General features: G+C 35.2%; 2 protein-coding genes across 7 annotated transcripts in view; one reads left to right on the plus strand and one right to left on the minus strand.

Moving 5' to 3' along the window:
- LOC110092711 (protein NUCLEAR FUSION DEFECTIVE 6, chloroplastic/mitochondrial) overlaps positions 1–9023 on the minus strand; it is a 31311-nt gene extending 22288 nt beyond the window's left edge. For 2 of the 6 annotated variants that reach the window (XR_002302613.2, XM_028694965.1), the window contains exons 1-2: positions 8728–9015; positions 694–815 (exon numbers count right to left, since the gene is read on the minus strand). Coding sequence is in view for 3 of the 6 variants with exons in the window: in XM_028694965.1 (XP_028550798.1) it covers positions 694–815; positions 8728–8927 (322 nt within the window). In the remaining 3 variants the exon portion in view is untranslated. Of the gene's footprint in view, positions 1–648; positions 816–8727 lie in introns of all 6 variants that reach the window. The other 4 variants (XR_002302611.2, XR_002302612.2, XM_028694964.1 and 1 more) reach the window with 4 other exon arrangements.
- Positions 9024–17310: 8287 nt separating this feature from the next.
- On the plus strand, positions 17311–23297 carry LOC110092715 (probable plastid-lipid-associated protein 11, chloroplastic). The gene is made up of 4 exons (XM_020817374.2): positions 17311–17873; positions 18004–18069; positions 21980–22100; positions 23009–23297. The coding sequence occupies exons 1-3, from the start codon at positions 17374–17376 to the stop codon at positions 22077–22079; spliced, it is 666 nt and encodes a 221-aa protein (XP_020673033.1). The 5' UTR covers positions 17311–17373; the 3' UTR covers positions 22080–22100; positions 23009–23297.
- Positions 23298–24011: the final 714 nt, after the last annotated feature.

Here is a 24011-nt window from a genome sequence, read left to right on the forward strand (position 1 = left end):
GTTCAACAGTTAATTGACAAATATTGGATAAAAGCAACAGTTACTATAGAAACATATCATTTTAGTGTACTATTTTTGCTTAAATTCATGTCTATGTGCTATCTAATATAAACCAACGTTTGTTATGTATTTGTCAATAATCATAAATAATTTCAACCTAAATATGATCCAAGTACTCATGATTCTCGCGCTGCTTTGATTGTCAATTTGGAAACTAATGGAAAATGATTAGCCACTGCATCATAGCATTAAGAGAACATTATCAAGAATTTAACTAGAGTCAACTACCATAAAAACTTCCTTGCAATCTAGAAATTAAAGAAAAACCTATTTTGCAAACTCATTCTCGAGCCGAAGTTCCCAACAAGACTCAAACAGATCTTAAACCTGAAGTCAATAGATGGCAAAATTTTATGAGAATAAAAAAGGAAGGAGAAAAAAATCTTCCGAATGTCTTAATTGAGAACAATGGTGCTGGGCAACATTCTTTCCCAAAGCAAACACGGCGGTTGAACTAAAGCTACTAAAGGAGAAGTCAAGAATATCTTGATGGAAAACAAGGGTGCTGGGAAACATTTATTCCCACAAAACAAAAAAAAAAACATGGAGGCTGAACTAAAGCTACAAAAAGAGAAGTTTAAAACTCACAGAAAAAACAATATTACAGTCCGGGAGAGGTGCGGCAAAGGGTACCCTGTGAGAGATCTCGAAAGCTCTGAGAAGTCAAACTTAGCCGCGATGTCAGCCTTGCCACTGCCACAGCAGTGTGCAATGGGTACATGGACCCACCAGAGCATCCCAATTCCACTGGAGACCTACAAAAAAGGAATCCAAGTCAATTAAAAGAATTTTCTTAAATGTTATGTTTGGTCTGAAGGAATTTGAGGGAAATGCAAAAGTATTTTACTCTACAATTTCACATTTGGTATTCGGTTTCAGGGTAGTAAATAGGTAATTGAAATTACTTCAGAAATATAAACATATGCATTTTTCCAGAATTTCCAACCTAGCCGCCCTAGTGAAAAAGGAGAAGATTTATCAGTTTATCATTGTGGCACACAAGAAACAAAAACTAAATTTCTAGAAAAAAACCAAAAAAAAACATTCTAAACTCAATTTCTCCTCAACCAAACAAGTGGGTGAAAACTAATTAAAATTCAATGCTTCCACAATGTCCATTTCCTTTTCATCCCCTCTCATTCAATTATTTCAAACAATTAATATATATATATATATATATATTGCAATAAATTATCTGAAACTAAGTCTCTAAAGCTTGGTTGGTGGGCGTGCTCGGTTGGGAACCCCCCATCCCGAGTTTGATTCCCTCAAGCGGCAGTCGCCCCTCTAGGGGGGACCCAATAAGTTTGGCCACGATAAGCAAGGTGTGGTCGCTCGTTCTGGTCGCCAAGGAGACTAGTGGACATCGCCAAGCACGTCACAAGCTGACGTGGCAGCGGGCCGATACTCCCCGTTCCCAAAAAAAAAGTCTCTAAAGCTCGTTTTGAAGGAATATAAGAAAGGAAATGAAAAGAAAATTTTAATATTAATACATAAAAATTAAAAATGATAAAATGAATTGAAACTCATTTTACCTCTATTGTTTGGTTCAAAAGAAATATAGGGTACATTTCATTTGAAGGAATTATGAAGAAATTAAATATTATTTACCTCAAAATTATATCTTTGCTGTTTGAATTGGGCGTAATTCAAATTTCTCTATAACATATTCATATTTCTGTTTATCATTCTCGACTAACCAAAAGTATTAAAGAATTTTCTCAAATGTTTTCATTCCCCTCAACTTCTAGGGAAGTTAGATTTGAACGAAATAGAGAGAATGCAAATGCATGTTAGATATTTGAATCCGATGTAATTAATAAGTAATTGATTGTCCCAACCAAAATGTGAATTTTTCTATTTCCATTGACGATTCCTTACCCAATCAAAGTGAAAAAACGAGAAAAAAATTTATTAGATCATCATTTTGACTTACATGTCCTTTCCTCGCCAAAAATAAAAATAAAAGCTCAATTTTTAATCAACTAAACATGAAAGAAAGGCATCACAACGATTGGTTGACTACTATTGTTTTCACTCAATTTCGCCTCAACCAAATAAGCTGGTGAAACTAATTTTAACACAATTAGCTTATGACATTTATTTTGAACAAACTTGGAAGAATGCATATGCATTTTATTCATAAATTCATTTTGTGTATTTTATTTTGATGTAATTAACATGTAGTAAAATTTATCTAATAAATATGAATAAGTATATTTTTTTCATTAAAAATTCCCTGCCAATCATTTATAAACTGGTAACTCACATTTCATCTTTTCTCAGAGGAATAAAAATTCAATTTCTAATTAACCAAACAAACAAATAAATAAATCACATTTTTTTCTCTTCAACAAAACAAGTAGGTTTTCTAGTGAGAGAAGCTGAATTTCAAATCGTTGGAATTGGCGGTTGCCTCGAAGATTCCGACGATGGAGGAGGATCGCCGGATGAATGCCGGCGGTTATCCTTCAGGAGATCGAAGTTCTAATTCTGATTTCAAAAAGACCTTGCCGGAGATCAAATCACCTCCTGTTTTCGGTGAAACAAATTCAAGAACTATGATGAAAAATATGAATAATGGAGTTCGGTTGTCTTCAAACTATGGTAAACCTTTAATTATTAACGAAGGCGGTCTTCTGAATATCAAACCAGCTCCGGTGATTGGGAAGGGGAAGAGGATTATGATGTCTGAAGAATTTTCGAAAAAGGAGAAACCTTGGAATCACCAAATGTCTTTCTCTGTTGGTATAGAGAATTCTTTCTATAATGGAACTGATGGAGTTATGAAGGAAAAATCAATTGAAGATAAACAAGCCAACATTGTAGCTGAGGCGGAGAATAAAGAAGATCGACGAGAGATGAATCTGGTTCGTCAATGTATATCTGGGGATAGAAATGGGGAAGCAACATCTGATAAGGCAACTGAAGATAAAACCAGAAAAGAACCTACTGGTAATGGGGTAATGAATGTATGGCAGAAGAAAACTCATAGAAGGATCTCGGAATCCGACTGGAAATCTGACAATTGTTTTGCTGAAGATGGTGTAACCATTAAACTTTGTGAAGAAAAGGTCTTGGAGAATACCAGATATCTGCAAAAGGCTTTAGTGGTGAAAGTATTCGGAGAAAACATTCCTCAGTTCATTGTTAATGCTGAATTAAAGAGGCAATGGTCACAAATAGGTAAGTTTAATCTTACCTGGCTTGGAAAGGGGTGGAGTCTATGTGCTTTTGATGATGAAGAATCCATGGAGGTGGTTCTTGCAAATGGACCATGGTATGTGAAAGGTAATATTATTGGTGTGGATAAATGGAACCAATCATTCTCTCCGAATTCTTTAAAAGGGTTGACAGCTCCTGTATGGATAAGAATGCCGAACTTACCTCTTTACTGTTGGGACTCTACAAATGTTTGTAGAATTGCCTCTAAGGTTGGGAAACCGTATCTCATTGACGAAAACATGTTTCAATGGAGTAGAAGAGAATTTGCCAGGATTTGTGTTCAAATTCGGCTTGAAGAAGCTCTTCCTCTTGGTGTTTGGGTTGAGGGAACATCAGGAAATTTTTTCCAGAAAATCGAGTATGAGAAGATTCCTAACATATGCTTTGGCTGTGGTAAGCTGGGTCATGATCAAGACAAATGTCCTGAAAAGATTGCTGTTGTAATGTCAAAAGGTTTGGAAAGAGTGGGCTGTAATGTGGAAAAATCAGATGTAAATATGGTTAAAGAGATACCTGCTGAAACCTGTTCTAAGGAGGAAGATGGATATGGTCCTTGGATGCATGTGAGCTATGGAAGGAAACCGTTTAGAAGTGATGGATATCGGGGGAAGAATGTGGTGTGGAACAGAAGTTCAAACAATGTTAATTCTGATCAGTTGACAAGGAAAGTTTTCAAAGAAAAGATAAATGATGTAAATGTTTTTGATGAAGGAAGAAAGAAGATTGATCAGACAGTTTATCTGGCGGCCAATCAGGAATTGAAGTTTAATAAAGAGAATAAAGAGGCAATAGTTAATCTGGTGGTTAACCCAGGGAATAAGTTCTCTGTTTTAAACAGTTTGATTGAAGATGGAGAGCTAGCTGGTCATGGGGAAGAAGAAGTTGATAATGGTATGCTGAAAGATGCAGTTCATGTGGAAGTAAATAAGCCTGGATCTTTGACAAAAGTGGTTAAAGATGGAAGTGATCAAATTGCTCAACATGGAGAAGTTCTGGAGGAAGAAAGAGACAGTAGCTCTACTAGTACCAATACCAAGCTTGCTAAGGAACTCAAAAGGCTTGGTCCAGTTAAATTGTTGCCTAGAGGAAGGAAATTGGAAGGAGAGGTAAGGGAGAAGGCGGGGAGATCTTCCCCTTTTGTTAATTAATGACTTCAATCTTATTTTGGAATTGTAGAGGAGCTAGGAAAAAACAAGCTTCTCTATATTTGAAGGAGGTGGTTAGGGATAATAATGTTTTTTTTGTGGGGCTTTTGGAAACCAAAATTTCCAATTTCAGCAAACAAGAAATTGAAGTTCTTATTGGTAGTGAGTGGGAGTTCTATCAGGTTTTGTCTGAGGGCCTTTCGGGAGGAATTCTGGTGCTTTGGAAAAGTAAAGTAGCTTCATTCTCTCCTTTATTTGCTTCCAATCAGGTGGTAATAGGAGATCTCAATATAATAAATATGGGAGTTTGGAAAGTAGCAACTGTCTATGGTGGTAAAGAGGTGATCCAAAGGAGAACTCTTTGGGACAATCTAGAAGAAAATTGTTCAAACAGCCAACCTATGGTGGTTGGAGGAGATTTTAATTGCATTCTGGATAAAGAAGACAAAAGAGGAGGAAGAGCTTTTCGTTTTTCTCAGGGTCCAAGAGAGATGGAAGCTTTCTTGGTGAAAAGTGACCTTCATGAAGTAAGATTCACTGGCCCTAGATTTACTTGGTGCAACAACAAAATTGGTGGTGCTAGAATACTTGAAAGGTTGGATAGATGTTTCATAAATCCTTTAGCATTAAATTCAAATCATTTGGTGGTAAGGCACTTACCTAGGGTGGCTTCGGACCACAGTCCCATTCTATTGAATTTTCTGGATAATAGTTTTTCTTCTGATAAAATCATAAGATTTGAGGAGGTTTGGGCCTCTTATCCAGCATCAATTAATGTGGTAAGATCATCTTGGAACAAGAAAATTGGAGGTAATGCAGCAGATTTATTGAATTACAAATTTCGAAGATCCTTGAAAGCTCTGTTTTATTGGAGCAGAGCAAAACATAGAGAGTATGGCCAACAAAAAGAATTTCTAAAGGCAAAAATACTGGAACTGCAATCAAAGGAGTCAGACATTGGATGGCTATCTGAAGATGAAATTTTCCTTCTAAGATCCTATGTGGGTGAGCTAAATTCTGTATTGGCACGGTTAAATACATGGTGGAAGCAGCGAGCAAAGGTAAAGTGGATGAAAGAGGTAGATACTAACTCTAAATTCTATCATTGCTTTGCTTCAGCAAGGAAGAATTCCAATCAGATTCTAAAAATTAAAGGGGAAGATGGCTTGGTGACTGAAGATACCTCTCAGATTTTTGAGATATTCTTAAATTTCTTTAATGGCAAATGGAAGGAAAGGATTGGATCTGTGAATGGATGGCCTGAGCCGAACAGTAATCTAGACGAAGATGATAAGAAGATGTTGATCAAAGAGCTAACTATGGAAGAGCTTAAGATTGTAGTATTGCAATCTGAAAACAATGTATCCCCGGGAAATGATGGAATAACATATTCATTCATTAAAACATACTGGAGCATTATTAAAGAGGATTGTTGGTTTGCTATCAACCAGTTCTTGAATTCGGGGAAAATGAATTGTGACTGGAAAGAAACACTTATTGTTCTCATTCCTAAGGTATTGAACCCAAACTGTCCAAGCCATTACCGTCCAATCAGCCTATGCAGAACAATCTATAAGGTGGTGGCTAGAATCATTCTTAACAAGATGAAAATGCTTATTCACAAACTAATCTCTATGGAGCAAGCAGCTTTTATAAATGAAAGATCTTTGGGAGACCACATTTTATTAGCTCAAGAGGTATTTCACAAACTCAAAACTTCTAAATCTTCAAAAGGATTGGTTTCATTTAAAGTAGATTTGGAACAAGCATATGATAGTATGAGTTGGATTACTTTAAAGTATGTATTGGATTGTTTTGGTTTTCCAAATCAATTTTCTATGTGGATTATGGAATGTGTGGAACATGCGAAATTTTCTCTGATTATTAATGGTAAGATATCTAATTGGATTCTTGCAAAGAGCGGATTCCGACAAGGGTGTCCTCTTTCTCCATATTTGTTCATTTTATGCTCTCAATTGCTTACGAATCGTTTGAAACAAAAAGATGACTCATTGGGTATTAAGATTGGTAACAATGTGCCGAAGATTTCACACCTTTTATATGCAGATGATATTCTCATTTTTTCTCATGCTAATGTTAAGGAAGTGAGGGAAATAAAAGGTGCACTATCAGATTTTTGTAAATGGACAGGACAAACAATCAACTTGGAGAAATCAGTTATGTTGTTTGGGAAATTTGTCAAAAAAAGGAAGAAAAATTCTATTAAAAAGATTATGGGGTTCAAGGTGGTAAAAGAATTTTTTTACCTTGGTATAAAGATGGCTTTGAGAAGGCTTGTGGCAGCAGATTTTCATTTCTTGACTGAGAAAGCTCTAAAGCTCACTAATGTATGGGGAAGCAAACAATTGTCGCTTGCTGGGAAGCTTTTGCTGATTAAAAATGTGATGCAATCCATTCAAAATTTTTATTGTACCTATTCTTTGATCCCTAGAAGTATTCTTAATGAAATAGACAAGTTATGTAGGGATTTTATATGGAATAAACAAGATGGGAAGTTGGGAATGCATTATGTAAGCTGGGATAAATTATGTAAACCAGTGAATAATGGTGGTAGAGGCCTCCGTTCATGTGTTAAAGTGATGAATGCTTTGAGAGCAAAGTTGGCCTGGAAGGTTTTTCAAGACAAAGGATCACTACTGTTTCATTTCCTCAAACCGAAATATGGACTCATGCTTGGAGATATTGCTGCTGGTAGAGGAGGTTCTTCCACTGGTAAAATCTTATCTAGTGGTAAGGAAGCTTTGCGATCTGTTGTAAGATGGAGAGTTGTCAATGGTTGTTCTATTAATATCCTGGAGGATGTATGGATATTGGATAAAAGCTTGAATACTTGGCCAACGTTTGTTTCGGTTCCATTTTTAGAAGACAAAACTGTGAACTTTTTAATGCTAAATGGAAACTGGAATGTGCAGAAACTACAGATGCTATGTGGAGAGGAATTAATAAAAATAATTATGATGTTAGACATTCACAGAGATCAAACCAGTGACTATTTGGAATTAATTCATCAAAACTCTGGCTATTCAATTTCATCAATGGTTTACAAGAATTACTTAATGCAGAATCAAGATTGTGGATATTGGAAATGTTTGAAGAGCATTAAATTGAAACCTCGTGTGGAAGTTTTTTGGTGGAGGGTTTTTAATAATGCAATTCCAATGCATGACTTTTTGTATCAAAGAAGAATGCAGGAAGGTTTTATTTGTCCAAGAGGATGTGGTGTTAAAGAAGATGTTGAACATATTACAACAAATTGTGGAAAATTGAAGGAAGTAATTGGATGCTTAAATAAATGGGGTTTTGGAATCAGCTCTTTTCAATCGTTCCAGGACTGTTGGAAATGGATGGATATGTACAAGGATTCAAATGGATTTCTGGTTAATGTTTACTGTAATGCAGTTTATTTTGTATGGAGGTCAAGGAACAAATTTATTCGCGGTGGCAAGGAGGATTGTTCTACATTCATGGCTTCTAGTGCTGTAAGTTATGCTTCTATCTCTTACATGGTAGATGAAAATTTGGGAAACTGGGGTACTAATCAGTCTTTTAGACTGTTAGATCGTTGGTACCCTCCTCCTCCCAACTGGATTAAAATCAATGTAGATGCTGCATTATTAAAGTCTTACAAAGCAGGAATTGGAGGAGTGGTACGGGATAGTGAAGGAAGATTTTTATTGGCATATGGTCATTCTTGTACTCATTGGGATATATCTAAATTGGAACTCATGGCGGTCCATTTCATTCGGCAAATACAAAAAGAGTGGATGCAAGATTACAATGGTATAATTATAGAAGGAGATAATTACAATATTATCAAATTCTTGCAAGAATTGGGAGGCAATTGGAAAGATGATCTTTTATTTTTAAAGGATTTCAATTTTATTTTCTTTAATTGGATCAATAGAAATTGTAATAAGTTAGCTAACTTTTCTGATAACTTTGCTCTTGATAAGGAGTTTATTTGGGATGATCTTTCTTGTAATAAGATTCCTCCTTGCTTTGTTAAACTTCTAAAGGAGGAATCAAGTTATAATTTTAGATTGTAATTAGGTTGCTTTTAATAATTTTGGCAATTTATGGTGCCGTTTTCAAAAAACAAAAAACAAAACAAGTAGGTGAAAACAAATTCCAACTTAGTTTCTTCACATCCTTTTTTCTCCATTTCTTTTTTATCTCATCCGTTTCAAATTCTTAAGACCAAACAGAGCCTCAGCCTGTTCATTTTCTTTCCTCTCTTTCAATTCCCTTGGACCACAAAAGTGCCTAAATAAACTACCTGGAGAGGATGCGAAAGCCTCTGCTCTGGTAACGAGAAGAAGTTCCCGCTTCTTCAGCGGCGGCAGCCTTGGCAGATCCAAAGATGGAGGCATTTGTCGGCGGCGTACGGCAGGAAGCAGTCTTTGCTTTGGAGATGTGCGGACGAAGAGAAGAGAAGGAGATCCGGTTCAGAGACCTGGTGAAGATGGTGGAAGCCATGGAGAGAATGGGAAAGAGGACGAGAGTATCGAGGGACTAGGGTTTAGAAGGATGCAAGTGGCGCGGTCGGGGTTTTGCCAAAGGTTTATCCTGTGTTTGATTGACATTTGGGCAGTCCAACCGGCTGGGTACCGGTACCGGTTCAAAGCTGGTGATTCGACATAGGGCTTCAAGCGATTCATTTGGACGAGTTATTTGTTGTTCGGTTCGATTAAAGCTTATTTATGATTGTTTAATTAACTAAGTAAATAAATTTGAACAATATTTTAAATACTCAAATCTTAAATAAACAAACTAGAAAATAATACGTTCGGCTCATTTATGTTCGCGAACAATATCATTTGAAGTTCGTGAACAAGCTCGACATTAAGCTCGATAAGAAGCTCGATAAAGCTATTTATTTGAACATTTACTTATAAATCATTGCCTTTGTTAATGTTGCAGTTAGAAAAATTATGTGAAGATGGGATTTGCTAATAAATCATTGTCTTTGTTACATAAACAATTGCTTTTATTATAAATATGTTTGTTCATAGATATGTTCATGAATGTGTTTGTTTGATAGTTAAAAAAAAATCGTTAAATATGTTCGCAAACATGCTCGATTTAATCGTTTGTTAGGAAGCTCGATAAAGCACGTTTGTTAAGTTAATGAACATCTAAAAGTAGAGTTTGTTTATAGTTCGTTCATGTTTATTTGTTTAAAGCTCGATAAGCACTAAACAAACGAACATGAAATGAACATGAACCGAACATGAACACCATTAATTTAAATGAACCAAACATGAACACAAACAATAAAGCTCAAATAAACATGAAACAAAATTGAACAAGCTGATATTAAATGAACACAAACATGAATACTCATATACTCGGCTTGACTCAGTTCATTTGCAGGCCTAATTGGAATAAAAGGGCCGCAAACTCGTTACAATGCCAATAGAATAAATTGGTTTTATGATCTTTGTTTTGTTAGATTAAGATTTTGTTTGGAACTGTTTTCTTATTAAAAATTATAAATATTAAAAAAATCTATTTTAAATGAAGTTTAAGTATTGAATAAAAATTTAATGAAGTTGAATTTAATTTCAAATTTTTTGATAATACCTTTTTTTATATATAAAAATTAATTAACACCCACCTTAATAAATATTAAAAATAATATTATCGATACGTCACCAAAGATTATTTTAATCGGACACAATTTTTTATCCATATTTAAATTAAAATTTTGACCAACCAAATTTCGATTTCAACAAATTTATAGTAAAACTTATTGCGTACTGGAATATTAGCAAAAAATCTATAGTAAAACTTATTGCATCCTTCTTTTGGCCCCTAAGGACCTGCTCTAGATATCGGCCCCGCTTTCCTCAAACTTAATTAAATATCCCTACCAATCTTTCATAAAAGATCAGATACATGATTTTGAAGGGCCTAGGTGGTTTAGCCGGCTCCCCAATCCAGGTCAGGATAAGTCCAGATCCTGCATTGCATTAGCTATGTTCGAATTATTGATTTTCAGAATCCAATTTAGATTTAGATTCTGAGGAAGGCTCAGGCTATAAGACCTTAACCTTCAGGAATTGAATTCTAACTTTCTAATAAAATTGACAATTTAAAATTAATATCTTTCAATTAAAATTCAAGCCCGACACTTAGGATAGATTGTGGGCCTACTAAAATATTTCAGAATCCCAAAGCACCTCCTACCTTCCCTCTTTTGACCTTCAGAAATAAGTGTTCCACTTAGATCAAATTCCGATTGAAAATTCCAATCCTCACCTCATTTGATATCAAGCCTTGAAATTTTAAATAAAATTTTTATCGTTATTTTAATCGAGAGTATTCATAGGAAACTCTGATACATATTACGTAATTAACTACAAGGGCTTGCGCTCGTACGAGATTTAGAAACATAAATAAATTTTTTTATAAAAAAAATTCAATTTTATAAAAATTTCTATTAATTATCTTTGGAAAAAACAAATTCAACAATCATTATCGTTATTTTCAAATGATTGATAGTAGACAATATTTTCTTTCCTCGGGAAGATATATCGTAATGTTATCATTATTTTGATTATGAAATTAATAATCCTTTTATCCAGATTAACATAGTCAAACACTCGATCAAATTTCATTTTGACCCTCCGGGGTCATTTATGATTTTTTTCCTGAGTTTGATTATGATAATCCGGATTAATTCAAAATTTTATAATATGAACTCATTAGGGAACAATATATTCGCCTCCCGATGTGATATATTATTTATAATGATGTGTTTGATTTTAAAACTAAAATTTTAGAAATTAAAAACTTCAAAAAGAAAATTAATCTTTTTTAAAACTCAATCAAGACTTTTTTTAATCAAACAACGACTAAAAACCAAACCCTTGTGTTGGTTGTAATTCGTTGGTGCATCCCTTGAATTTATGTCACACAAACCCCCAACCCAAAGTTTAGCCACCCTCACAACATTGACGTAAAAGTCTCAACCGCAATTGCTCATTCCACTATGCTAATCCTCAAGAACCCTAACCCTATGTCTACTCTCCCCCTTTCATTTCCTCTCATTCCCTCAACTAGCCCCACCGCAACAGCTAAACAAAATTCCCTTCCCTCTCAGGCGCTAGTTACTATTCTCCCTTCCCCTCCTTCTCAGTCCTTACCTCTGGGTAAAGACTTCATACCTAATCTTAACTCCACTTCAGATGCTACCTCATCATCTGATCATACTGATTATATTGTTTTCCCCTTTATTGGCCTTCAACTTCTCCCTTTAAGCTTGTTGATATCTCATCAACAGCACAACCCCCACAGCCTACATTGGATTGTGTCACCTCCCCCAACAAAAAAAGGACTGATTCAGGAAGAGCCCAATGATGATCATGATCCTTCCTCTTTTCATGACCCATCTACAACTTAGCTGAACAAAATCCTCCCCAGAAGCCTCCCACAACCAAATCCCTCTTCATCTAAATCCAAATGACTCTTCCCCCCATCGGTTGCAAGACCGTTCAAGTTTTCAATGGCCCTGAAAAAGTTACTACTTGCAAAAAACTCGTCTCCACTCATCATCTCGATATGATGTGCATTCTTGAAGCCAAATTCTCTTCCTCTATGACTAACGACTCATGGTTTGTCAACTACCATAAAGTTTTCACGAATGAAATAAGCTGCAATAATTTTGATTCTTCCTCTCTGGGAAGAATTTTGCTGAAATGGAACCCCTCTAATATCACCTTCAACCCCATTTACTCTTCTTCCCAACTGATTCACAAAACTCTTCCCTCGAGTTCTCTTCTCCTATCACAATGTATACTATTTATGTAACTATCACTCTCAAGAATAGATGCCCTCTCTGCATCAACTCTCAATTTTTGTTGGCTCCATTTCTACCCCTGGATCATTTTAGGTGATTTTAATTGTTGTAAAACTCATAATGAGAAATATGGTGGTAACCCAATTTCTTTTAGCAAGCTTGGAGACTTGAACAATGTGGATTTCAACACTGACACCTTGGATCTTGAATCGGTTGATCTATTTTTTGCCTGGTAAAATTAACGGCTAGATAATCTTATCCACATCAAATTGGATAAGGTTTCATTGCTGGTTGGATAATTTTCCTTCCTCCTTCTATAAGGTGGAACCCCCTTCCTGCACAGATCATTCTCCTCTTGTACTCCTCTTGACTGCTAGCTCCACTAAAAAAATGTAGGTTTATGTTCAAGAACTTCTGGAATAATATGAATGGATTCTTGGATGCAATCATAACGGCCTTCTCCTCTTATGCTATTGGAAGTCTGATTGTCATTTTTATTCTAAACTTTAATTCCTCAAATCTATTCTTAAGAAGAATCAGTTTTCTAATTCTTCATTCCTTTCATCTCGCATCTCCTCTCTCTAAGAGCTACAAAAAAGTTAACTTCTTCAATTACAAACCAACTAGCTTAATCACTCCCTTAACTCCTTTTTAATAGATGTTAACTCCCTTCTCTCATCTCTTCATGCTTCTTGGAGCTCATAGCTTATTCAGAGAGCCAAATCTAAATGGCTCTCTAATGGGGAAGATGACTTGGGTTTTCTTTATGCAAGGATTAGAGTTAAGAGTAACTCAAATCTTATTAGGAAGCTCTCCTATTATTTTAGCCACTTCACCTCACATTCTAAAATTGATAATGCTGATATTCACTATTTCCAAAACTTCTTCAACTCCCCTAAGCCTCCTAATTCTTTCTCTCATAGCATTCCTCCAGGAAATATCATTCCCCTTTACCTCACCGACTCCCTTATTGCTCCTGTCACTGATGATAAGATCAAAGTTATGGTCTTTGTTGTCCTAACTTCTTCTATACTAGGGTCAAATGATTTTACTTTTGAATTTTACAAAAAAAAATAAAATATTGGGATCTTATTGGCCTGCACGTTTGTAATGCGGTTAAAAGTTTTTTTTATCTTTGTTCATCTTCCCAATGAAGCCCAGGCCATGACTATTGCTCTGATACCCAAATGCTTTCATGCCACTCATATCACTGATTATTGACGCATTTCTCTTTACAATATCTTTTATAAAATCATTAAAAAAATCCTTGCCAATTATATGAAAGTCATCATGCCTCGGATTATTCATAAAAGCTAAGTTGGGTTTATAAGTAACAAATCTCTTCGAAAAACATTTTTCTACTTGCAAAAACCCCTATTGAATATAATGCCAATGCGAACAAGAATTTCTTTTGCGCTAAACTTAACATTGTGAAAGCCTTCGACCCTATCTCCCGCAATTTTTAATCGATATGCTTCTCCAAAAAAGGCTTTCATATCAACTTCATCAGGTTGATCAAGGGTTGCATCAATGAGGATCATTTTTCAATTTGTATCAATGGTGCTCTTGAGGGATTTTGGCCTTAGACAAGGCTGCTCCCTCTCCCCCTTGCTCTTCATTGTGGTTATGGATGCTTTTTATTTGCGCCCTCGATGCTGGTAGATTTACTGGAATTATTTACTCACTTCTTGTATGCTTATAATATTTTAGTTTTTGGCTCAGCCTCCTTACAGAATGCCACTCTATTAACTGATACGCTCACCCCTTTTTTCCTCTACTTCTGGCTTTTTATTAACAATGCCAAATGTTCTATGCTTCTCTCTCATAATTCTCCCTTCGAGGCTGAAATTTCCTCTACACTTAGCTTCTTGCAGGTCGATCTCACCTTAAAATATTTAAGCCTACCTATCTCCTCCAAAAAGCTTACTATCGCTCACTTCCAACCACTACTGAGTAATCTTTCTACTCTACTCGTTATTTGAAAAGTAAAGTTCTTATCTTTTGCAGATAGAATTCAGTTCTTGAGTTTCTCTATCTCTAATACTCTAGCTTATTGGATTAGGAGATCAATTATACCTCAAGGTTGTTGTAAAATCATTGATAGACTTTGTTCCAGATTTTTGTTTCATGAGTCTACTGATGAGAAAAAAACTCCACCTCATTTCTTGGAACAAGATTTGTATGCCTCGTACTTTTGGCGGTTTGGGTTTTCCATCAATTCAATCCTTATACCATGGTTTTGGCTGCTCATTTATATGGCATTTTTTATACTTCTAAATGTTTGGTTGTGAATTGGTTCAGGTCTAACTTTTCATCTCCTTGGATGCCCTTGGCCTGTACAACTTCAAAATATTGGAAATTTAATTGCCTTACGAGTGACCAGATAATGGAATGCATTTTATTCAATGCTACTGCTTTTGACTCTAAGTTCTTTATATACCGGGATCCTTGGTGTAATGGCAGATCCATTTCAGAATTTATGAATCCCCCTCAAACATCCTATATCTTGGTGTATGCCATTATTTCTCATGGTTGCTGGATTTTACCAAGTCACTTCCCTTTGATGATTACCCAGAGCATTGACTCTACACCTATTAAGCATCACCCTCCCTTCATTATTGCCTGGAATGGAAATGCAACCCCTCATTTAATACCTTTTTTTTTTTTTGCATTTCTTCAACTCCCTCCTTGTTCCTTAGGAAACATTTATTTGGCATAAAAAAGTTCCATCAAATTCTCATCCTTTGCTTGATGGTCTGAAATGGCAGATGTGCTATCTAAAAGAAGCATCTATGTTCATAGTATTTGTCCCCTTTGCCATAAGGAGGATGAGAGTATTAAGCGCATGTTTTTTCAATACTATTATTCATTTTCGATTATATCTTGCCTTTTACCACACCTTCAAGGCTTTTTCCTTAGGCCATCCCTGCTTCAACTGTTTGAGTTTTTTTATGGGCTTCCACACCTCCGTGACCACGAGAAGAATTTTTGTTATTTTTCTATTTAATGTTCATTATATTTTATATGGAGGGAACGAAATGAAAGAAGACGTGGACAATTTGAGTAGTTCTCATTCTATTTGTCTCAAGATTACCACTGCCATTGCTGCTAAAGTTTAGAACTGGGAAAATCATGATTTACTATCCTCTTCTTTTCCTAGCTATTTTTGCACTTATTTTTAAGTGCTGGGTGCATGGAAAATGACTGTTCTTTTTCGGTTGTTTGCATGTTGCTCACTCTTTTGCATGGACGATGATGATTAGAACCAACTTCTTCTTGCATTCTTCCCTTAGAGGGCCTCGTCATACCTCCAAGTTTTATTATATCATGGAAGTCCTGCTCCTTCCTCCGTTGGTTCAAGTGGTGCAACCTGCTCCTACCTCCATTTGTTGGTTAGATGGCAACTAGGGGAGACTCTTCTTATTTTTTTACTGCTCTGCTGAGCTGCTTTTTCTATATGACTTCTCTGATGTTACGATTTTGGGTTGTTGGTTCCATGCTTGATTGAGTCCATCTATAATGGAAATGGCATCCCCTTGTTTAGGACTTATTTTTTGCATTTCTTCAACTCCCTCCCTGTTCCATGGGAAACATTTATTTGGCATAAAAAAGTTCCCTCATATTCTCATTCTTTGCATGGCTTTACTCGATGGGCTGAAAATGGCGGATGTGCTATCTAAAAGAAACATCTATATTCAGAGTATTTGTCCCCTTTGCCTTAAGGAGGATGAGAGTATTAAGCATATGTTTTTTAATAATATTATTCATTTTCGATTATATTTTGCCTTTTACCACACCTTCAAAGCTTTTTTCCTTAGGCCATCCCTACTTCAATTGTTTGAGTTTATTATTGGGCTTCCACACCTCCGCGGCCACGAGAAGAATTTTTGTTATTTTTCTATTTATATTGTATACGGAGGGAACGAAATGAAAGAAGACGTGGGTAATTTGGAGTGGTTCTCATTCTATGTCTCAAGATTACCACAGTCATTGCAGTTAAAGTTTTGAACTGGAAAAATCATGATTTACTATCCTCTTCTTTTCCCATTTATTTTTGCTCTTATTTTTAAGTGTTGGGTGCATGGAAAATGATTGTTCTTTTTTAGATGTTTGCATGTTGCTCACTCTTTTGTATGGACGATGATGACTGGAACCAACTTCTTCTTGCATTCTTCCCTTAGAGGGCCTCATCATACCTCCAGGTTTTATTCTATCATGGAAGTCCTACTCCTTCCTCTGTTTATTCGGGTGGTACAACCTGCTCCTACCTCCATTTGTTGGTTTGATGGCAACTAAGGGAGACTCTTCTGATTTTTCATCTACTCTGCTGAGCTGACTTCTCTGATGTTATGATTTTGGGTTGTTGGTTCCATGCTTAATTGAGTCCATCTAGAATGAAAATGGCAACCCCTCATTTAAGACATTTTTTGCTTTTCTTCAACTCCCTCCCTGTTCCTTGGGAAACATTTATTTGGCATAAAAAAGTTCCCTCCTATTCTCATCCTTTGTTTGGATGGCTTTATTCAATGGGTTGAAATTGGCGGATGTGCTATCTAAAAGAAACATCTATATTCAGAGTATTTGTCCCCTTTGCCTTAAGAAGTACACACATCAATTTTTTTGCTGGTTTTGTTTTCTCCTTTTTTGGAGTTTTGATTTTTTGGGTCTTTTACTTTTGATTACAACTCACATCTTACTTGTAATTTTCTTTTTTAGTTATTTATTAAGGATTGTCTTGTAATTTTTTTATTTTAATGATACGGGACTGACCCCAAATTTTTCAAAAAGAAATTAAAACCTCATGTTTTGCTCAAAAAAATAAAGAAGCTTTATATTCACGTACAACTCATAGATATTTAAATTAAATATTAATTAAAATAAAATTTAAAAATATTAAAATATTAAAAAAATTTATTTAAAAATAAATATAGTATAAATTCATTGTATATTCGGATATTCCATTGATTTTAAAACAAAATTATTCTTAAGCAAAGATTTTGAATATAATATTTAGTATTTTTTCAACTAAACAAAAATTCTCTCTCTCACTCTCTCTCATGATTATCCATTGTCAGTCTAAGGCATCGAGGACCGTTAATTTAGTTGCTAGCTCCAGGATCCATGGCGCCTCCCCCCATTTCTCTCGCCGCTAGTTTCCCCCAAAACCCTAAAATCCATCAAATTCCAATCTCCCGACGCCTCTCTCCCACCGTCGGCACAGCTTCACCCTCCCGATCCGTTAGCTCTGTCGATTCACAGCGCGCAAAGACCGATCTCCTGCGCCTGATATCGGACCAGGAGAGAGGTCTACGGACGCAAACAAACCCCTCAAAGAGAAAAGAGATCATCGGGGCCATTGAAGAGCTCGCACTGCACGGGGATGGCACGATCACTACCGACTCATCTCTCTCCTGCACGTGGAGGATGCTGTGGACGACGGAGAAGGAGCAGCTATTCATCATCAAGAATGCTTGGCTCTTCGGCACTGAGACTGGTGACGTTTTGCAGGTCATTGATGTCGAGAAGGGACTTCTCAATAATGTCATCACGTTCCCGCCTTCTGGGGTTTTCTTTGTTCGGTCGGAGATTGAAGCCGAGCCACCTCAAAGGGTAAATTTTAGGTATTGGATGAGATTTTTTTTGCTTAAATTCATAACTTTCCCTTGCTAAACCCACAAATTTGATAGGAAACGGTGCGAGTGCTTTTCCTAATCGTGATTTCCTTGTTTTTTTTTTTCTTCTTTGAATCAGATTTACTAGTGCGGTTATTAGGGGAAGCAAATGGGAGATTCCTTTGCCACCTTTTGGTCGAGGATGGTAAATGTCCAGAATTCCTGATTTTTCCCTGTATTTACTTACTATTTTGTCAATTGAGTAGGATTGTTCGAGTACTCATTACTAAATATGAAGTTTGTTTTCTCCTCGAACCACTGTTTAAAATCAAAGTTTCGGTTTTTATTTCCTTATTTAATTTTACCATGGTCCTGTTCAGAGAACCTGAATTTCTGAAGAAACCTGATAAACTATAGACTTGTTGTCTATTTGATGAAAACAACAGTGCAGTATAATACTTAGCAAAAAAAAATAAGGGGGCATAAATGTGAAGAACCATGGTAAGTAAACAAACAGTGCAGTGTATGAATTCAGTTTTCTTGATGTTGTTGTGTGGCATATTATGGTCTCAATTGTTGTAGAAAGAGGAGGATGTCTCAATTGTAGTAGAAAGAGGAGGATGAAAAAGAGGATTAATGCTGAAAGGAACGGTGATGTTGCCGCTAAGTTGTTGGATTTTGAATTATTTATGGTTTCAAATTGAATTATTCATGGCTTCAAAGGTTTTGTATTTTCTTAATTCTCAGCAGGAATTTATATGCAGAACTATGGGTACAAACGAGCAGAGTTGAGCTCAAGCCCTAACGAGCTCAAGCTCGACTTGCATATTATATCATGGGTTCGAATTTGACTCAATTTTTTTAATTTTGGCCCGAGCTCGACTTGTTAGCTCAAGCTCAAATTTGACTCTTTTATAGGCTCGATAGCTTCAACTAGATTTTTTCTTAAATGAATTATTTAAAAAATACATGTAATAACAGGAAAAAGTTTTATGCATTTTGACAAATTCTTTAAGAGTCAAATGATGACCCCAAACAAATCCGTGTTAAATGCTTCAATGAGATAAATAGGCTGTAAAATTCAAAATAATATCGTATGCTGTAAACAACACAATATCCAAATGATACAAAGAGGCTTTCAGAACATCATAATCAGAGGAAACACAAATCTCTAAGTATGAATAAATTAAAATATCAAATAAAAAAGGATGGTCCAAAGAATCAAAATTCAAAACATCTTGTTGAATGTTAGTATTATTAGTAATTTTCTAGTTTGAAATAAGCTCTTCATTGCTATTATTAAGAATGTTAGTTACATTCTCCTTAAAATCAAAACAGCACAAGTATAAATAAAAAGATTAGGAAAGCGTAGTGTTAATTGATAATTGGTCACTTAATAAGCAATCCATCTTTTATTAACACCTTTTTATATTACATTTAGTCCATACAACTCTAACAAATAGACACATCTCCACTTTTAATTAGTAACAGATTCCTGCCATGTACAAAAACTTTATATCTCTCCTTAGTATACATACATATGGAATCTCTTTCCTAGTTAATATAAATGAAATACTTTTTACTATTCTATTTTTCTTCTGTGTATTTGGTTTTCATTAAGTTAGTTGAAATCTGCTTCTCAGAACTTCAATGAAATCATTGTGAAGCTCAAATGAATGTTTTTATTAATAGTAAAGCAATGGTGATAGAAACCAACAATAAACTAAAAATAAAATTTTAGCAAAGTTTACTAAATAAGAACAAATTAACACACTAAAATAACAAATAATACAAACCAACATCAAACTAAACACAACAGTTTTTTTTTTTTTTCCAAAAAAAAATGATAAAGCTCAATAAGCATTTCATGAGCTTAGCTTATCGATTCTTTGGACCAGCCTTTGTTATTTGGGACTTTAATTATTACTCCTGAGAGATTTGTGTTTCCTTTGATTATGAGGTTCCAGAAGCCCCTTTGTAGCATTTTGATACTTGTGCTGTTTATAGCATAATTATTATTTTGAATTTTACAGCTTATTTTCTCATTGATGCCTTTAACGGGGATTTGTTTGGAGCGTTTCTCATTTTGGCTCTTAAATAAATTGTCACAATGCGTAAAACTTTGACTTGTTATTACATGTATTTTTTTTAATAATTCATTAAAAAATTTTAAAAAATACCGTTCAACTCGAGATATAGAGTCTATAAACGAGTCGAATTTGAGCATCTTATTCGAGCTCGAGCTAATGAGACAAGCTCGAGCTGATATTAAAAAATTTGAGTCAAGTTCAATCTCATTATAAAAGATGTGAGTCAAGCTCGAGCTCGTTAGGGAAAGAGCTCAACTTAACTCATTTGCTCCCTGAATAATGAGAAACTTTTTGTGGGAACAACCATTACTCAACCTGCTCTGCAGATTCAACCCACTCAGTTGATTCTACATGGCCTACTATTCCGCTTCCGCCATTCAAGTGGCCCGAATGGCTACCGAGTCGATCAACCACTTGATCGAGCTTGGGCTCGATTACTTCACGAGCATGAAAAACGGTTTGAACTTGAGCTTGAAGCTTTATAAGCTAAGCTCATGAGCTCATTATTTAGTTGAGCTCGAGTACACTCACGAGCTAGCTTGACTCATGTTCACCCCTTCTGCAGATCTATCTTGTAGAGCACTTCAGCTTCCATAGTCATCAACAATGTCTTCCAGATTTTTGAAGAATGTGTTAGTATATTCAGCATTCACAATACAAAAATATGTTTAAAAAAAGCATCCATGGTCATGACAAAATGCCTAGCAACTGCGTGACGGTCAAGCCTCGAGCTCTAGTAGTTATTTTTCACACAGTTTAGCTTTTTTTAGACATTGCTATATTTCCTGCAAAAGTAGAGCTTATCTCAATCCACTTTCCTTATTTTTAGAATCTCTTGCTCGCAGAATCATCTAAACTAACAGATTTTGAATTCATCAAGTTTTGGATCATTGTTAACCCAGGAAAGTGCCTTAATGGAACAGCTTTATGTATTCCAGAATCATTTTTGGCTTCTCTTACATCATTGTCTTTAGAAATTTGTGTTTTATACGTCTATCTTTGTTATATTGATGTTTTGCAATCCTTTGAACGACCATTTATAACGTGATTGGAACTTATTGAATCAGTTAAGGCAATTGCATTGCGCCTTGAAAGAATTATTAAGTATCAGTTAAAGGAAACATTAAGTAATGGCTTAAAAGGATGTTTCTTTCAAACATCCTTTTTAAAGCAGAAGAAAAAAAAGGATTGTACGGGAGGTCATGTGAAGTTACCAATCAATAAGAAGTTAAGAACCATTTGAAATCCTTAGCTGTAGATAAATAAGCGTGTCCAGCAACAAGGAGATTGGAATTATCACGCAACCTGTGTATTCTAGGATAGAAATAAATCATGTAATGGGAGATGAACAGAAAATCAATTTGTAATATTTCAAACATTCAAAAATAATTAACAAGTTTCTTCCAATCTTTATGGAAACGAGCCTTTGTAGTGTCTTTGTTTTCACCATGTTAGCTTATAATTGTTATCGGTTACTTTACATTTAATATTTGAAGTTGCTTTTTTTATATAGGACCCTGCTCTATCGCCTTTAGAAGCATAATAATTTGCTCGTAGCTAAATTTGGGTGAGAAGGCTTAAGAAATAACATATTCTAAATCCAAATTAGCTAAAGTATATACAGTCTCTGCTAAGTACCATCATTGAAGGCTCACGAGCATTTCAACATCCTCTACTCTTTTAACAATAATTTCAATGCTTTCATTTCTTGCAACTACTGCTCTTGTTAAGTCTTTTAGCGTGTATCTGTCCTTGATAAGATGCCTGAAGATAGGCAGGATTATGGTAGATTAATCTTGCAGGATCTATCTATATTTATTGCAAATAAATTAAAGTTTCATATAACATCCCTTTGCTCAATTATTTGACAAATTGAAGAAGAAAAATGTAGGATCCAGTTGCTTAATGAAAAGAAATTTGTGTTTTTTTCCTTTTTCCTGCTTTGAAGGATGAGAAAACAATCCGGAAAACTACATGTTGTTTCTGTTATTGATAATGTTTAACAGTATTTTGTTTTATTTGTAGGTTTGAATCTGTATATATGGATGAAGAGATTAGAGTTGTCAAGGACATTCGAGGCGATTACTTAGTTGTTGATCGAGCTCCTTATTCTTGGAAAGAATGAAACTCTACGTTCTCAATTCAGGTGATGATTTTCTTCTTGATATGCTGACCTCTCATGGGATTCATCTTGCACTACAAGTTCAAATAGAGTGGGATGAACCAGTATAAATTAAAGTCTTACCTAAAAATATTTCTTACCGTGTTCTTAAAAGTGCTTAGAATCACTTTGCTTACATGTGAGTGTTTGGAATTAAGTTTTGGAAGTCTACAGATGTTTGTCTTCATATGGAGTCAATTTTTGCAAATTCAGACCTTCTCATGGAAGTCTACAGTTTTTTTTTTTTTTTTAGTTGAAATATTGTGACCTAATATGTTTGTCACTTGATAGTGCTTGTCACTCTTTTTTTTTTTCTCAATTTAAGTTTCATAAAAATGCAAAAAAAAAAATCTCAAAATAGTCTCCATACTATTTGGTATGCTGCCAATTTAGTCCTAAAATATCATATTCCTCTAACTTAGTCCCTCGACTATACAAAAATTGGTACAAAATGGTCGTTCATGTTGTAATTATGATATTAAATTAATCTCATTTTAGTCCCTCAACTATACAAAATTGATCCAAATTTAGTCCCAAAAGATTTCTTTTGGATCAATTTTGTATAGTAAATGAATTAATTTAAAGCAACGTGATACTTTGAGACTTTTCAGAAGCAATAAAAAAGCCATCCCAAACGAAGCCTAAATTGACCTTGTATGAATAGTTGGGAGACTATTTTGAAGTTTATCATCATAAAAATATATAAACCTTTCATCAAGACCACCAGTAGCAATCAAAGCTGTTTACATTCCAACATGTGCTGTTAATGGCTTGTTTATTTTCTGGTAATTGTTTCATTATGTTAATCAAACTGTTATTATTTCCAATTATTATTATCATAAAAATTTGAATGTTTTTCAGTTTATTCATCATGGTTCACTTGATGTGTGCAGGTATGAGGCCATTATTATATGCACCTGGATGGAGATGTGTATATTTTAACTTGATAGGTAAATGCAGATGGTAAACTTTACTAATAGCTCTTAGATTTTGTTTGATACAGTTTTCTTACTGTTTTTTAAATTGGTTTTCTAGTAAAAAAAAAAATTAGTTTAAAAAAAATTATGCTAAAATTTTACTTTAAAAAGCAGTAAGAATGTTATCCCAAATAAAACTTTAATGATGATATTGTTTGTATGTGCTGAGCAAATTAAAATAAAATTACTATCTTTTCATTTGTAATGCATGTAAGATACTCAGGTTAGTCATTGAGTAAAGGCTTGTCAAATATATATATATATCCTTGGTATGCGAGCCTTTGGATAAGTATCAGATTTGTTTAGTATGTGCGGATGTGCGAAGAATCACGAAACCATTCCTCCAGAGGTCTCGGCATTGTTTTGTAACGAGCAGTGTGTTTTCAGTTGTGGTTCGGCGCTGATGTAGTTGCGCGTTGAGACGATGCCAGCAATATATCCGGCCAGTTGTGACCTTTTTCTGTAGTTTGCACATATGAGTGGATTGATTTGGGGTTCGTGTCTGTGATGTACGAACTGAAGGTTGGCTTGTCTTCGACCACGGACATTCAGTCGACCTCTGCTCTAGTACATAGGAGAGCATTGGTGGATCGTGATGGAACGTCGCAGTGCGCCGAGAGTCCACTATGAAGTGGATTCTTCGCACTGATGAGCATGCTAGGAATTGTCAAGGATGAGGTTGATTGCATCGTTGGTGACGTAGTCTGTGAAAGATTGGTTACGAGGTGGCAGCCCGTTTTTAGTATATGTAGGATGATGTCTTCTGTGTCGATGACGATCCGCAGAGGCATGTTTTGTCGACTATGCTTCTTGACTTCGGTAAGATAGTTTTATGCATCAGACATGATCTTCTAGTATATTGTTGGAGCTCTTCCTATGAGTTGCATCACCTATTTGATCAGATTTGCTGAACTGAAAT

Source organism: Dendrobium catenatum, unplaced genomic scaffold (assembly GCF_001605985.2).
Source record: "Dendrobium catenatum unplaced genomic scaffold, ASM160598v2 fragScaff_scaffold_612, whole genome shotgun sequence".
NCBI classification, from domain to species: Eukaryota; Viridiplantae; Streptophyta; class Magnoliopsida; order Asparagales; family Orchidaceae; genus Dendrobium; species Dendrobium catenatum.

Excerpts from the sequence above, each read along its gene's own strand:
- LOC110092715 (XM_020817374.2), top strand. The coding sequence starts at position 17,374 with ATGGCGCCTCCCCCCATTTCTCTCGCCGCTAGTTTCCCCCAAAACCCT. Across the intron at positions 17,874-18,003 it reads CCTCAAAGGGTAAATTTTAG|ATTTACTAGTGCGGTTATTA; the intron begins GTATTGGATGAG and ends TCTTTGAATCAG. Across the intron at positions 18,070-21,979 it reads CCACCTTTTGGTCGAGGATG|GTTTGAATCTGTATATATGG; the intron begins GTAAATGTCCAG and ends TTTTATTTGTAG.